This window comes from Sparus aurata, chromosome 6, assembly GCF_900880675.1.
Source record: "Sparus aurata chromosome 6, fSpaAur1.1, whole genome shotgun sequence".
In the NCBI taxonomy this organism is placed as follows: Eukaryota; Metazoa; Chordata; class Actinopteri; order Spariformes; family Sparidae; genus Sparus; species Sparus aurata.
The window spans coordinates 4,713,998-4,729,346 of NC_044192.1; the positions used below are offsets into that span (position 1 = coordinate 4,713,998).

The window sequence follows — 15,349 nt, forward strand, 5'->3', positions numbered from 1 at the left end:
TATTTTAAACTATTGATTTTTTGTTATATTTGTTATTTATTGTTATACATAATATTTTGATATTTTTCTTAAATTAATAAACTTGTTTGATTTTGTTCATGTTAGTATAACTTGTATTTCATGATATATTCTTTCATTCTTTAATAATTTGGTTTTAGTAGCTACAAACTTCACTCATTGATTATATTTGTGTTGTTTTGTGTTTGTTCTGTTGACTTCAGTCTCTTCTGTCTCCTCTGTTGTCCTTCAGGACAGATTTACTGAAGTTTCACTGAACTCACCTCTTCTTCTTCTTCTTCTTCTTCCATTTGGGATCATCTCTCACTCCTCTGTGTGTAGCTCCGCCCCCCCGGCCCGCCGCGTCCTCAACACACAACAAACCTCCACCAAGACACGCAGCTGCGTCAAGATGGCGGCACTCAGCGAGGACCGGAAATACTGACGCATTCAAAATAAAAGTCACAAATAAGTATTATTTTCAACAAGCATTGAAAATCTGGAAGAAAAAAAAAAAAGTTATATGAAATTGTTTTTGGTTTTATCATATTTTTTTTTCGAGTTTTGGGAAGAATGATTTCAGTAACTAAAAGGTTATTCAAGATAAATGTGCACATTAAAAACATAGATGCACTAAAATGATGCACAAATAATGTTATTTTTAGATTTTTTCACAGTCATGAAAATGAAAACAGACTTATGTTTTCAACAAATGGCTGTTAGTCAGTGTGGATGTAAAATTCACAAAGAAATAGTTCTCTTTTGTTCAATCAACAAAATGCATTTATGGCAAATAAACATAACATGTTGGGTCATATCAAATATTGAATAGAGATAAATAAATAAAATCATTTCAAAGTTTATTTTTATTGAGTGATTATTGACTTTTAGAGTGAAACAACAGATTTAGAGTAACATCATTAAACACATTTGTGTTGCAGTTTGGTTCATGTTCTTCAGAGATGTAACGGAGTTCCTTATCTTCCTAAAGTCTGTATGAAGCTTGTATGTGCCGCTCTCTTTCAGAATAATGGTTCTGTACACGACCTGTTTTTTGTGAATGTAGGTTGTGCAGCCTCATGTGGCTCGGCTCTTATTTATAGCCTGCTGTATTAAACTACTTCCCGTTTTCCCCCATTACATTTTTATTAGCGTCTCCCTCCAGTGAAGCTCTGCCAACTGGGAAATTACAAGAAGTTAACATATTTTTAATGTCTTTTACCTGTTTATATATTATAATCACTATTAATTAAATATTTCACTCCAGGTTTACATTAGTTTTTTTTTTAACACACTATATAGTGTCTGTTATATAAAAAAACATGTTTTCTTTCTTCCTTTTCATGTTGGTCTGATTATTGGCTAGTCACCTGTGATACACTTTCAATTGCAGCGGTTTAAGATGTATTCAGATATTTTACTGTTACAAGTAAAAGTTCTGCATTCAAAGCTCAGATAAGATAAGATGAGGTGTACTTTTATCGATCCTGTGTAGAGAGAAATTCAATTTGGCACAGCAGCAAAAGGGAAACAATCCGTTTCTTTATACAGTACAAAAAGTAGCAGCAGCTGGTGGTTGACTAAGAGAAATATAATATGCTAAAATAAATAGATAAAGTAAGACAATGAATTTAAGTAAAACTACATTTGTATTTGCTTTTAAATTTACTGTCAGTACAAAAGTCTTCCTCATTTTTAATTGTTTACTATATATACCACCAGGTAGCTTTTGAATTACACCAAGGGATCAATAAAGTGATATTTGTATCCATCATCATACATTAGATAGAGAGATAGATAGATAGATAGATAGATTGATTGATAGATAGATAGATAACTTCATTTTTTATTATCTCCAGGGGAAGTTTGGTCATCATAGCAGCAGGTACATTCAATACAATAAAAATATAGAGGCAGTAAGAAACAGTATAGTGCTATATACAATATGCAACAAAAACAATAGAATATAATGTTCCTAACAATAGAATACTATATACATGTCAAAATGTTTCTTCCTTTTCATGTTGGTCTGATTATTGGCTGGTACACTTTCAGCAGTTTAAGATGTATTCAGATATTTTACTGTTACAAGTAAAAGTCCTGCATTCAAAGTTCAGATAAGATAAGATAAGATAAATAAGATGTACCTCAATGCTTTGGTAGAATACAAATACAAATATTGAGGCAAATAGAAAATCAAATGTTGAGGTAAGTGGAACAAAAGCTGCAGGTTTATGTACAGAAATAATATAGAAATAATAAGAAATTATAATGTATTAATGGTCAAATTTAATTAAAAAAATAATAATCTAATTAAGGAGCAGACCAATAGAAATACTAGAATAAAATAAAAGCTTACTCAAGTAAATATACTTCGTTACTTTCCACCATTGTTTGATTTCACGCACATTTTGAGCGATGGATGCGAGGCTTTAATTTTGAAACTCCTGCCCGGATGTGGCGGTTGTCACCGGGGCTAACATGGCGCGGTGTTCAGGGACTCACTCACTCACTGTAGGTTAGGACTCCCGCTGGACTGACCGGAGCGGAGCGGAGCGGCTGCTTCTCTCAGGCAAAACTCGCAAGAAAAACCCGGTGAAATCACTCGGATACACTTCGACAAACAACGACTGGAGGGTTCACACCCGAGCTGGACACCAGATAAGACCCGCATCGATTAATTTGGGCGAACTGATTGATCACCGACTGTGTGTGTGTGTTCGGCGTTCCAAAAGGAAAACACACACGCGCACGCACACACTCAGTCACAGGTTGCTAGCGGAGTTGACGCTAACCTAGCTAGCCGAGTTAAGCTAGCGGCGGTTAGCTGTGTTTTCCCTTCTCACCCGCGACTTCAACCAGCCGGAGCTAAACTTAAAAAAAAAGACACAGTCAGACATTTTCCAGACAGCCTGCTCCATGATTCAGTCATGATGTGGTGTTTTTTCGGACGTTTATCAAGTTGGCCGGCTGGTAGCATCGGCTGACTGAAGCCTAACGTTCACTCAGAGTCCCGACCTGGATTTTTTACTCCCGTGTGTGTTTTTCCTTCTTTTCCACTGCTGCTGTTTCTGTTTTTTAAAGGTGGACTTTGCCCTCGGGGTGTTGTAACTCACCCCTCCTTCTACTAAATAAATTTAAAAAAAAAAAGCCTCCATTGATTCTTCTGCTGGAGTATTTCAAAACTTGGCTGGAAGCTTTTTTTTTTTCTTTTTCTTCTTTGGGAGGTAAAAAGTTTGAGGAGGATTTTTTCCGAGCCTGTGGAAAAATGGATGCGGGTATAGAGAAGGAATGCAGCGCCTTGGGAGGGCTCTTCCAGCTCATCATGAACGACATGAAGGTAAGAAATCTCATTAAATTAACTTTTATATTCCCTCCAAATCTCCTCAGCACGACCACCATCATGTTCTCTGTTCATTTTTCCTTTTCTGCACTGCAACTTTAATTCATTTTCAGAGGACTTCCCATGTTTTAGTTGTTCTTATCTCTAATTTTCATGATGCAGGTGATTGTCTTCTTTTAGTAATGTCAAGTAAGAGTTGTTTTTAAAATAAGTATGTTTCTAAATGGAGATTTTCCTGCATTTACACGTCCTCAGATATTAAAGCTGCAGTATGTAGTGATGATGGAAGACATTTTAACAGGAAGAGAAATCATATAAACACACTCAACAATAAAAACAAACAGACTTTTAAAGGGGCGCTGTGTAGTTTTGGTGCAGAAATTCAAATACTAACAATATTAATGAGGTAATAATACAAACTTTTTTTCTGTAACTCAATAAACAAAGTGTTCTTAGAGGAACATAAGGTCCCAGAATACTGTTTGAATCTAGGAAGGTGGCAGGGTCCGCCACATACAAAGTAAAACAGTATGAAAAGTGTTGTCCTTTGTTTATTTAGTTCGTTTAGACAAGAAAAGAACCCGTCTAATTCAAAAAATCTTCCTCGAAACACCATAGTGCAGCTTTAAAGGACAACACAATGTCATTCTGCTTCACTTTGTTTACATGTGGCGGACCCTGCCACCTTTTCTAGCTTCAAACCCTGTTCCAGGGAAGTTATTTTCCTCTGAGAACAGCTTGTTTATTCACGTATGAAGCAAACATATATTTCAGAGTGTGTATCATCACCTCATTAAAGCTGTTGAGTTTGAATTCCTTCTCTTAAACTACACGGCGTCCCTCTTTTTTCTTAAAGCTGCATTTACAGACTGGAGACTTCATGCTAAGTCTGGTTAATGTGCTGAAAAGCTTACAATAATGCCGTAATGATGTCAAACCGATGTGAAATGTAAAATGAGGAGTCCCCCTGAAATGAATGAGTAAGCTTGAAATGTAGGTTATTATGGACTGGATTTAGAATGAGTGGATGTGAGTGCTGGCGATGTTGATTGGGTAATGAATGAGCTGAGGTTAAAACTGGAAGTGGGCCATGTGAGAGGGTAACAGAGCTGGATGGGGGTGGATTTTACCAGCTGTGTGCTCTTTGATGTTTGTTAAGCAGGCTGCCCTTTGCTGCCTGTCTGTCTGTTGGTCTGTTGGTCCGCGTTTCACTGCTCTCAGATGGTCATCGTTAGCCGCCTCTGATTTACCAGTCGGCCCTGAATGCATCTTTTTGGGGCCAAATGGTTCGGGGAAGGCTCTGATGTTCGCGAGGTTGTTGCTCCGATGTTCACATGACCAGTTTGAGTTTTTGTACAAATGACTTGATGTTGGTGTGCATTGATTTGTCAATAAGCGACAAGAAGGACCAGCACAGTGGAGAGATGTTAGAGAAATACTGGTAAACACAGAATAGATTAACACATCAAGTGAATTAATTCTTAATTGGTGATAAGATAAATGTCAGAATGTCAGCTCATGACACACACATCGTTTAATGTTGTTGGAGTGCAGCTGTCTAATAATCAGTGGTGTGTAATTGTTTGTCATATCTTTTGAGTTGTGGACCAAAGCAAGATATCTGAAGATATTGTGTTCAGCTTTGGAAAACACAGAAACATTTTGTTTCACAATTTTCTAACATCTTGCAGACCAAACAATTAACAATTAATAGAATTAGTTATTCAAAGATTAAGCCGCAAGGAAACCCTGCGGTTAGTGTTCCATTTTCGCAGGTCTACTAAAAAACCAAACAAACCATTTACCAAAGTTAATGGATCCTTGTCAAAAAAATGTGTGTGTGTTTGAAGATTTTGATGATGAATCAATGAGCTGATCAACATTTTGATAAATCATTCAGGTTTATCATCAATTTTAAACAAAAATGCCACATATTAGATGTTTCTGCTGCTGTCTGACATTGGAAGTTAACCGCAGATCTTTATTGTTGGTTCACCAATTTAAAAACATTATTCTTGGCTTTGTGAAATTGCGTTTTACAGAGCAAACATCGGTTTGATAAGCAGCAGATTAAACGATATTGACAGTAACTGCTCACTGCAGCTCTAGTTGATACTAACAATCACAATATTTTCATGTTTTTAAACAGATAATTGAAATATCAATATCAGTGTTTGCTCAGATATCCATTATTGGACATGTTGTAATAATGAGTACTTATTGACTCTCTGTTATCGTCACGCAACACAAAAACAGACTCGTCAATACTCGAGCAAAACATGTGACACTACTGAAGTGATTATGAGTTTTCCACATGGTGTCAGATTTAAAAAGAACATCATGGCCTAAAAACTAGAGACAGTTTTGTGCTAATATTGTTTCTATTGTCAGGATATTTTACGTTTTGATCTTAAACATTCAATTCAGATGCACCAAACTTCCGTACGTGGACAAACTTGTTGTAAATGTTGTTTTCAGCCTGATGAAGGCCACCTGTTGATGATAAAGTGCACATTTGTGAGATATGATTCACATAATCAAAATCCCTACAAGCCGTCTGCTCCTCTCTGTTTGTGGGAGGGTTTCATTTGCAAAAATGTCAGCTAGTATTAAAAACGTTGACGCCGCTGAGTTTGAAGTTGTAAAGCAGTAAACAGAAGGGTAATAAGTTGAGCAGCATCCGTAGTCCTATTAAAGGACCCGAAACATTGATTAAATATTAATAACACAGCTGCCAGCGATGAGTCATCGGAGCAGCGCTGCTGTTACAGACACATACAGAGGGAGTAGTCTGACATGAAGTTAGATTCTATAAAACCTTTCTAAAGCCTCGCCATGTGTCACTGAGACATTATAAAGGATAATGTGATAACTTTCAGTCGTGATATTAACACTGTCGGGTGCAGCGGAGGATTATGGACAGCGACCTGCAAACAAACCCTGAAGCGGCTAAAGCTGCGATAATTAGCCCCTAATTATCTGCTTTTATTGATCTTTTATGACGGTAAATGAAAGGGTTTTGGGCTGGGAGTGTTGGACAAAAGAAAGTCTTTGAGGCCATCACTTGGACAAACATTTGTCACAGTCTTTTGACATTTTTAAGACTAAATGATTAATCGATTAAGTGAAGTGGACTGGCTGGAAGTCGCTCGAGGTCCCTTGTGGACTGGATGACTTGTGACTTTGGACTTGGCAAATCTGTGAGTCTGCGGTGAAGTCGGGACAGTTGGTTGCAGCAAGTTTATAAAATCTTTCAATAAAAGCACCTCTCAGTACATCGACGAGCCGAGGTGATGACGATCTGACCGCTCCTAAATTCAATCGTACCCACAAAACGAATGCCACACATGCTCCTGAATCACTCGTGCGTGCAGTCGAAGAAAAAAAATCTTTAGACGTTTGTTTAAGCTTCCTATGTGGAAATGAACCGCAGATGATGATTCAGTCTGAAGAAACACAGTAATATTGTGTAAGAGAGGATTTTAAGATGACTCACAGAATTCGTAGTATCACTGCTGTGTGCACTTACTGCTGATGCTTTTTGTTGTTAACACCAGATGTCAAATTCTTCAGACTGAAACCTCTGAGTGTCATCTCCAACCTGATTCAGACAGGAAGGTCACCCTGCCGTTATCAGTGACACTACGTCGACCGCAGGCCGCGGGTTAGATCTCTGTGAGATGGAGAACAGCAGCAGAACGAGGCCGTCCTCATTTCACCGTGCAGTTAAAACATTTTGGATCGAAACGTGATGGAACTTGCAGACGTCCTGCGGTGAGAACAGTGAGCGCAGAACACATGAGTCACTTCTGCTGTCAGATAACAGGGAACACGGACGCTTGTGGTGGATCGTGTGTGGGATTCAGTCCTTGTGGTATCATATCCTGATATTTCACCAACATGGCAACGAACCAATGGGGGCACTCCTGCCATCTGCCCCTACACACACACACACACACACACACACACACACACAGTCAGAATTCATGTCTAATTAAATAGAGAATTGCTGTTCAGATAAATCTCTCCTCGGGGCATCACAACTCGCCTCACGCTCTGAATCAGTCAGTAGACATGAAGGCACAGAGGCTGGTTGCAGATTACAGGTCATTTAGTGAATTAACCAAGCAGCAGTTTAAAGTAAAGCAGGAGATTTTGGTATCATTGTGACGTGAATCCACAAAGATAATACTTTGATTACAGCGGGCTTGTCGCTGGAGTTGGTGTTAGCGGCGTTGCGTGGGGTTTAAATACTACAATTTATAAACTGGAGGTGGTCGCTCTGTGCAGCGGGGGTCACATTTCACTTATCATGTGACGAGAATAAGGAGAGATGATGTTTGGAAATATTTCAGATTTAAACCCTGAAGGAAGAAAGAAAACAGGCAGGATGGTTTCTTCATTGAGAAGCGGGAGGTGTGCAGCCTGTCCTGCTTCTCTTCATCTCCACTCCCACAGACTTAATAAAACAAACCCCTGTTGTAATTAAACCTCCTATTAGTAAGAAATTAATACTGGCGCTTTTTAGATTGTAGGTCCAGTCGGCCGCCACCTAGAAGTGTGAGTATGTAATGAGTTTGGAAGGAGACTATCTTATTGACGGGAGCTTTTGAACTCGATCCGCTGTCAATAAATGCTGGAAAAAACTTTTTTTTTTTTGCTCTGGAGGCACTTTTTTTTTTTTAGCCTCCGTCTTTAAAAAAGCCAACTCGCAAATACCAGTTCAATGCTTTTAATGTGAAGCTGCTGGAGTGGGAAGCGTTTGGTTTCATTAGCAAACAATCAATACAGTGCTTGGATAGCAGATAGTGAGCACCCTCCCCGAGAAGAGCCTGATGCACCCGGTGACACCCGTGTTGTCACAAGCTTATAGGTCGGAGGGAGAAGACTAAATATGGGTCAAAGCACCAAACGTTAAACTGAAAGTGTAGCCTGACAGTTCATTTATTAATCATCATAATGTAAAGATCATACTGTTTACTTTGGCACAATTCTTCCCTGGTGCTTCCTGGTCATGATTACATTAAGTATCAGCAAAGTATCACAGACAATATCAATTTGGTCTGACATCTAAAGTGCTAGTTTTCAGGAATTTAAAACATTCTATAGTCAACACCAAAACAGAGAATTACTTAATGTAAACAACACACGTGGAGTGCTCAATAAAACATAAAGCTATGAGCGTGCGCTTTCAGAAATATGCTTTTATTTTATCAAGAAACACAAACTTTGGTGCAGATGAATTAGTGACCACACCATCAGTTCCTGCTGCTTCTCCTGAGGCTTGAATTGGATCTCTGTGCTGTGAGTATGTGGTACTGACGGTCCACAGCTCTACGTGACGGTCTCACAGCTGATCAATCGTCTTCAGACTGTCTGCTTGAGTGAGGCAAACATTTATTAAAACTGTAAATCCGTCAGTATTGTCCGGCCCCGTTCCAACTTCCTGTTAGAAAGCAGTCACAGTTTGGATCCTGCAGCAGCGTGGTGAGACCTTCCAGTTCTCCTGGAGAGAGACAGACAGCGTATTGATTTCTGTCTCAGCTATATCAGGAGTGACATTATGAGCCATCGACCTCCTACACCCCTCCATCCGTCTCTCCATCCTGACATGCTCTGTACATTCCTTCACTCTCACTCCTTCAGCCTCACGTTTCCTCCTTTTTCCATCTTTTCGTACTTTATTCACTTTTTTATTTCCCCCTCTCCTAACATAAGCCTTGTTTCCTCCCTCCTCGTTTCTCATCCGTTCCTCCTCTCCTCCTCCCACCTGCTCCTCCTGATGTGATTCGCCGTTCACGAGGATTTGATTAGTGCTCGAGTATTAAATTTATTCTCCTCGTTAATTTCACTTTAAAGGAAGATGCCACTCAAAACAACATCGACCTGCCCTCCTTCCCCCGTAATGCATTAAGTGAAAGTGTGTGTGCACTGAAGGTGAACTGAGTGAGATGTCAGCAGTGTGTGTGTGTGTGTGTGTGTGTGTGTGTGTGTGTGTGTAGAATAGCAAATAGCTCTCAGCGGTGTTCAGTTTCTACATGGACACACACACACACACACACCATAGTAAACAGTGCATAAACTGCATTACTGTGTTTCATATCAGGAGTGTCTATAGATAATTAACTCTGTGTGTGCATTTGAGTGTGTGTGTGTGTGTGTGTGTGCATGGTAAATTAGAGGCATATGCCACACATGTTCACACTCACACACACGTATACACTAAGCAGTATATTGCAGTATTTTCTTTTTGTTTTTTGCAGTGATGGTATTATAATAATAGACAGGTTTTTCCTCTCAACCAAGATTCTGCTTCCTTTCACTCTATTGGCAGTGTAAGACGGGAACACATGTTAAAGAAAGAAAGATTTAAGAAGAGACAAATTGTTTATGGGCTTCAAATAGCGATAAAAATCAGGTGTAAGCCTGCGTGTGTTTTTCGGGAGGAGTAGCCTGCCTGATACTGTAGGTTAATCAGCAAATGTAATGTGAGTCATTCTCTGTGTTTTTTTTGTTTTTTGTTTTATCTAAACAGCATTTATTGTAGCAAACCCGAAGAATATTTATTGAAGCGCAGCAATCGGCGAGCCACGGAGGACATTTACGTTCAGCAGACACGCACGTCGGGATAACAGCTTTCGTAACATTAACAGCAGAGCCAGCTGAGCCGTGTTGCAGAATTAAAGTCCACAAAGAGCAACGTGACAAAACATTTCCCCAAATCTAACCGACTGCTTTGGGTCATTAATCGGCTTCGAGCGAAGCTTAACGCTCACAAACTCCAGCTTTGCTCACGCCTGCTACAATAGAGGGGAAAATGGCGAAATGTACCGGCGCAGTGAAGTTAGTTTTGACTTCACTGGGGAGAACTTGTACCGATTCTTGAGTTTGAGTTTTAAAACATATGATAATGACTTATGTTGCTTTCCTTTTATCCAAGTAAAATGATTAGCGAGCACATATAACAGATTTCCAGTTGTTTTGGAGACACTTCCATCACAGATAAAGTTAATCCGCGGGGTCTTGACTTCCTGAGGTGGTGGGAGTAGATGAAGACATTTGTTTTTTTCTTGCAGATGACAGCGGAGAAATCGCTTCCACATGTGTCTGTTTTTAAGTCGATACTGGTGAAGAAGGCTGTAGTTGCTGGCTGAAACGTGACTGCATGTTATGGCAGGCACCCTATTTATTAATATGCTAAAACATTTATGACAGTGTTGCAAAAATCTGTGCCGTCGCCGAAAGTTAGGAAACGTGAATGCCGCCGTCCTGCAGTAAACACTAAAACACACCCTGCAATGACGGGGCCATAATGTGATGTGATGTCACAGAGGCTTAGTCACATCGCTGATACGATACTGTGATGAGACTTTATAGTTCCTGAGAATGTGTGAGTGTGAGTGTTTGAATCCAGGGAAGTCTCGGTGCCGACAGGGAAAAAGGCAGCCTCGGGTGAACGTGGGCGTGGACGAATGTGGGCGTGCAAAACTGAACAGAAGGACAAAGAGAAGGAAATGATGGCGGAGGAAGCCAAAGCAGTGGTGCGTTCAGGTGCTCCCCCTCGCCTAATCAGTCAATTTGAACTTTGACACGAGGAAGACAGATAAAAAAGGCTGCTTTATTCCAGCTTCATCACAAGAAGCCTTTTTAGATCAGAGTGTTTTTCGTTCAGCTCATCGATTGGGACGCAGCCAGAGATTTGATGGAAAGTTTGGAAGGAAGGCGGAGAGATGGATGAACATGAGTCAACAGGTAGAGAGAGATGGAGGTGATGGGGCAGTATGGATGACTGCAGTTCAATAGAGGGCGTGGATTTATAAAACACACACACACAGACTGATAACACTACCTGCACTCAGCAGGACCCACATGTTGAAGACAAGATGAGGGTTTTTCCAGTTGAGATCCATGAACAGATGTTCAGGGACTTCTAAAGAGGAAATCTCAGCTTTCAACCGTAACAGTTTATCAGTGGAAGTTGGAGAAAAGAAATTGTGAGTTTAAATGTTTGCAATGGAATCTGGGTTAATTACTTTCCTACACTGAAGTTGGTGTTTTTTTTTAGATAGTTTCTAAGGAACTGATGCAGGACAGCTGCTGGAAATGACTTTTAGATTAATCTAGCATTGTTTTCTAATCTTGATCTAAGAACTATGATGAAGACGGATGCAGATTCAGTAGGAGATACAGAGACAAAGAGATAAGCAAATGGCATGCAAAGAAAAGGATCACAGAGAATCATCACGTGAAGATCAGCTGCCACTTACTTTCTCTTCTCCACACCAACAGAGCCGCAGACAAATGTTAGAAGAGAGAGTGATAAAAAAACAACAGAAAAAATGATGAATTATGAATAAATTCACAAGCTTTTGAGTTGGATTTGAATAGAAAACCACTAGAAAATCAATTTTGACTTGTGACTTGGAATCAACTTCATAATTCAGCAACTGATGACAGAATCCTGAGGTGCTTGGCCCCACAATGCTGTGTACTAGTTTGAGAGTAAGCAGCATGTTTGACATTCAGTGTCATCAGGGGAATAAAAATGCAAACTCTAAGGGACACTCTGGTGGCTTTGGGGTTAATCGATCCAATTATTAAAAGCAGCGACGCCAGTCTGAGTCCATCTGACAACATCTCTCCCCATCACTCTCATTCTTCTTAAGTCCTGTCATGTTTCTACCTTCAACTGTCTAATAAGAACATGACATGACTAACAGTTTTCATTGTAAAACAAAATGTGCAAACATCTCCCCTGCTCCTGATTCTTACTGAATTCTGCAGTCATTCACAGTGGCCCAAATTTATTTTAGCAAAGGCGATCCGTGTCTCCTGTTTGACCTCTGACCCCAGAAACAAACTTGTCAAATTTGGTCACTGAAACACTTCATGCACTTCAAAACACTCAAGACAACAAACTCGTAGCTAATTAGAGAAATTTAAGGTCTTTGGAGCAGTTATTTTGCCAGATCTGAGAACTTTTAAAGTAAACAGTATGAGATGAGTTGCATCTGTATCATCACTACGGTAAAATATCTTCCTTTCTGTGTTTAGATTGTCTCAACACGGCTCCGCAGAGTCTTCTGCTTGTCTTGTTGTTTAGGTGTGAGAAGCTGTGAGGAATTTGCTGGTGATGCTTCACGTCTGTCATTCTGCTGCTAACTTGTCTGTGTGACATCCAGTTGACCTGTCTGCAGGCTAGACGGAGAGAGGAGAAGGGTTAAAGATAATAGACCTGTCGTCTCCTCACTGCAGACTGCATGATTTCAGTTTTCCATCGATCGATTGAGATGCTTTGCCTCTAAAATACACCAAGCTTTGTGAACAGCCCAACTATTTTAGAAATAGGAGAGCGAATGCTTAGCAACCCTTAATACCACATTAACAGGAAGACCAACAGAGCTAATGGGAGCGATCTGCCTGCTGTTGGTATTAAAGAATCAAAAGATTATGAGTTATGTAAGAACGATAAGAGGAATGAGAAGTCCAGACTCTCCTCTGTGTTTGTCTCTCTTCATAACAACCTCATTGTTTCTCTTATAAAGAAGCAGGAGGTGGACTGAGTTAAACACAGACTTCAGTGAACAAACCATTAACCTGGTGTTGACACACCCAACCTGTCTACTTTCCCCTCTCTCTCCTCTCTCCTCTTTCTCTCTTTCTCTCTTTGAGTTAACCAATGTAGCTCAAACACGTTAAACAAACCATCAGCCTGCTGTTTGAACAGCCTCTCTCTCTCTCTCTGGTGCTTCAATGTAGGGAATGTTTGCCTGAGATGTGACTGCAGGCAAAATGAGCCATTTCTTTATTTTTAATGTACATTTTCGGTGACATGGTGTGAATATATTGAGTCTTTTTATGAGGACTATATATTCATGAGACGTTTTAAAGATCTGCGCCTAAAGTAGAAACCAACAGGCTCGGAGCTGAGAGCGCTGGCAGAGAATAAAGTCATCTAGTGTTGAGAGATCGACTAACATACTGTTGCTTTTGCACACACACACACACACACACACACACACTTGCCAGATTCTTTCCTCTTATAAAAGACAGGTAAACCAAAAGTGATAGTTGAGATACCTCTGTGGTGTGTAATCACGCTTAAACTGGTTTCAGAGGAATTTGCACCATCACATTCTTTTGGCGACGCCCTCCTCCACTCGGTGACAGTTGGTGATATGTGAGGAGATGGTCATCAATATTCCCATAAATCACAACCTCCCCCCCTTTTGCATTCAGTGAGTCAGATGGAGTCAGTTCTCTGTCATCACAGTGGGAGAGAAACTGACACAGACGTGACTTCCACTGACATCAGAGCTTTTTATTTCATATTTTTTTAAGCGATGGGCGTTGGACAAGCACAGCGCAGGAGACGTGTTTGTTTTTTTGTTATAAGGAAGTGAACATTTAACAAACCGACCAGTGTGTTTGGAGTCCCAGTGTATTCTTATCGCCTGCTTGGCTGCCACACAGTGCGAATGGCAGGTCAGCAAATGTAGGAATTATGCTTCACGTAACAGTTCGGCAGATTTGTGCAGGGGAGGGCGTTCACACCACAGGACTTTAGCCCTAATTAACCAGTGGCTGATGTTTTTGGGTGAATGGCAACAAAAAGTACCAGTCGCACTCCTGTTGGCAACAGTCCGCTATGTTTGAACTGACCTGCGCAGGCCCAGTCACTGGCTGCATGTATACGGGTATTTAAAAAAAGATTTTCTATGCATTTTGGTCTTTCGTACACATGAAAAGGTAGCTGAAACATCTTGCAGGAGAAACTTAGATTTTTGAGCTTGTTTGTTAGCAGAATGGATGTTATATTGCTTATATTTCCAAAGAGACAAAAGGACTTCAATAATACAATGACGGAAAAGATCGACAAAATGGCTGTTTTACAGTGTTTTGCTGACCAGGAAGATTCTGTGAAGAGAAGTCGCGTCTTGCTCATAGTGTTTTCTACAGAGTATACAATCTGCTTCCTGTTTATAATAGCATGCACATGCCCAGTGTATGGAAATAGTCGAGGGATATTCACATAGTTGCGGGTGTGTTAATATTAGGGGTGGGCAAAAATATCGATACGGCAATATATCGCGATACTTTGCCGCCCAACACAATATCGATTTTTCAACTCCAAATATCGATATATCGCCGAAGAGCGACTCTGCTGTGCGGCGGGTGTATTTCTGTAGTAGAGAGAGTGGCTGAGGTCTTTGCAAAATAGATGGCAAGTTAACAACGACTCAGCAATTTTAAAGTTGACGTTTGGAGCACTTTAGCTTCAAAGTTAAGAGAGATAGCAAGAACAACGAGCTGGACAAAGAGAATATTACTGCCCGGAAATTTAATGGGAATTAATAAAATGGAGAGGCTGTTTTGAATGAAATAGTTTTGACTCAATTTGTCCTCTGATCAATATCATCTGATGTACATATACAGGTACTTGTGTTTTTATCTTTATTTATATCGCGATATCGTGATATCGTGATACGTATCGTATCGTGACCAAAGTATCGTGATACGTATCGTATCGTGAGGTTCTTGCCAAAACCCACCCCTAGTTAATATGGATGGAGATTATTTCTGAAATGGTTCTAAAACACTTGTCTCGATGGAGGTCGTTTTTTTTAAATCCCTGTGTGGACTTGTCATCAGTGTCTGTTTAAGTCGCCGATGGTTGATGGAGACATGAACGAGCTTCAGCCAATGACAGCAGACTCTCCTCTACTATCTCCCTCTGTCATCAGTCTCATCATTCATCTGTTTGTATGGAGTGGGCACAATAACAGCCAGTAGTTCTATCAGAATACATACACACAAGCTGTTCAGTATTTGGAGCTGTGTCGTCCGTGCTGAGCCACAATACGAGCAGACAGTTTCATGTTTTTGCACAAACAACTCGGACCACGTCATCCCTGTGTCACGTCTCGCATGTGTGATCTTGTAATAAGCGACACCGTGTCACCGATCAGTCATGTAGCGAGGAAAAGCCTCCCGATACAAGACAGGAGC

General features: G+C 40.2%; 1 protein-coding gene across 3 annotated transcripts in view; it reads left to right on the top strand.

Moving 5' to 3' along the window:
* Positions 1-2,461: 2,461 nt before the first annotated feature.
* mtss1 (MTSS I-BAR domain containing 1) overlaps positions 2,462-15,349 on the top strand; it is a 68,477-nt gene continuing 55,589 nt past the window's right edge. For 2 of the 3 annotated variants that reach the window (XM_030419821.1, XM_030419822.1), the window contains exon 1: positions 2,462-3,337. In XM_030419821.1, the coding sequence (XP_030275681.1) occupies positions 3,266-3,337 (72 nt within the window). In that variant the 5' untranslated portion in view covers positions 2,462-3,265. The remainder of the gene's footprint in view (positions 3,338-15,349) is intronic. The other variant, XM_030419823.1, reaches the window with a different exon arrangement.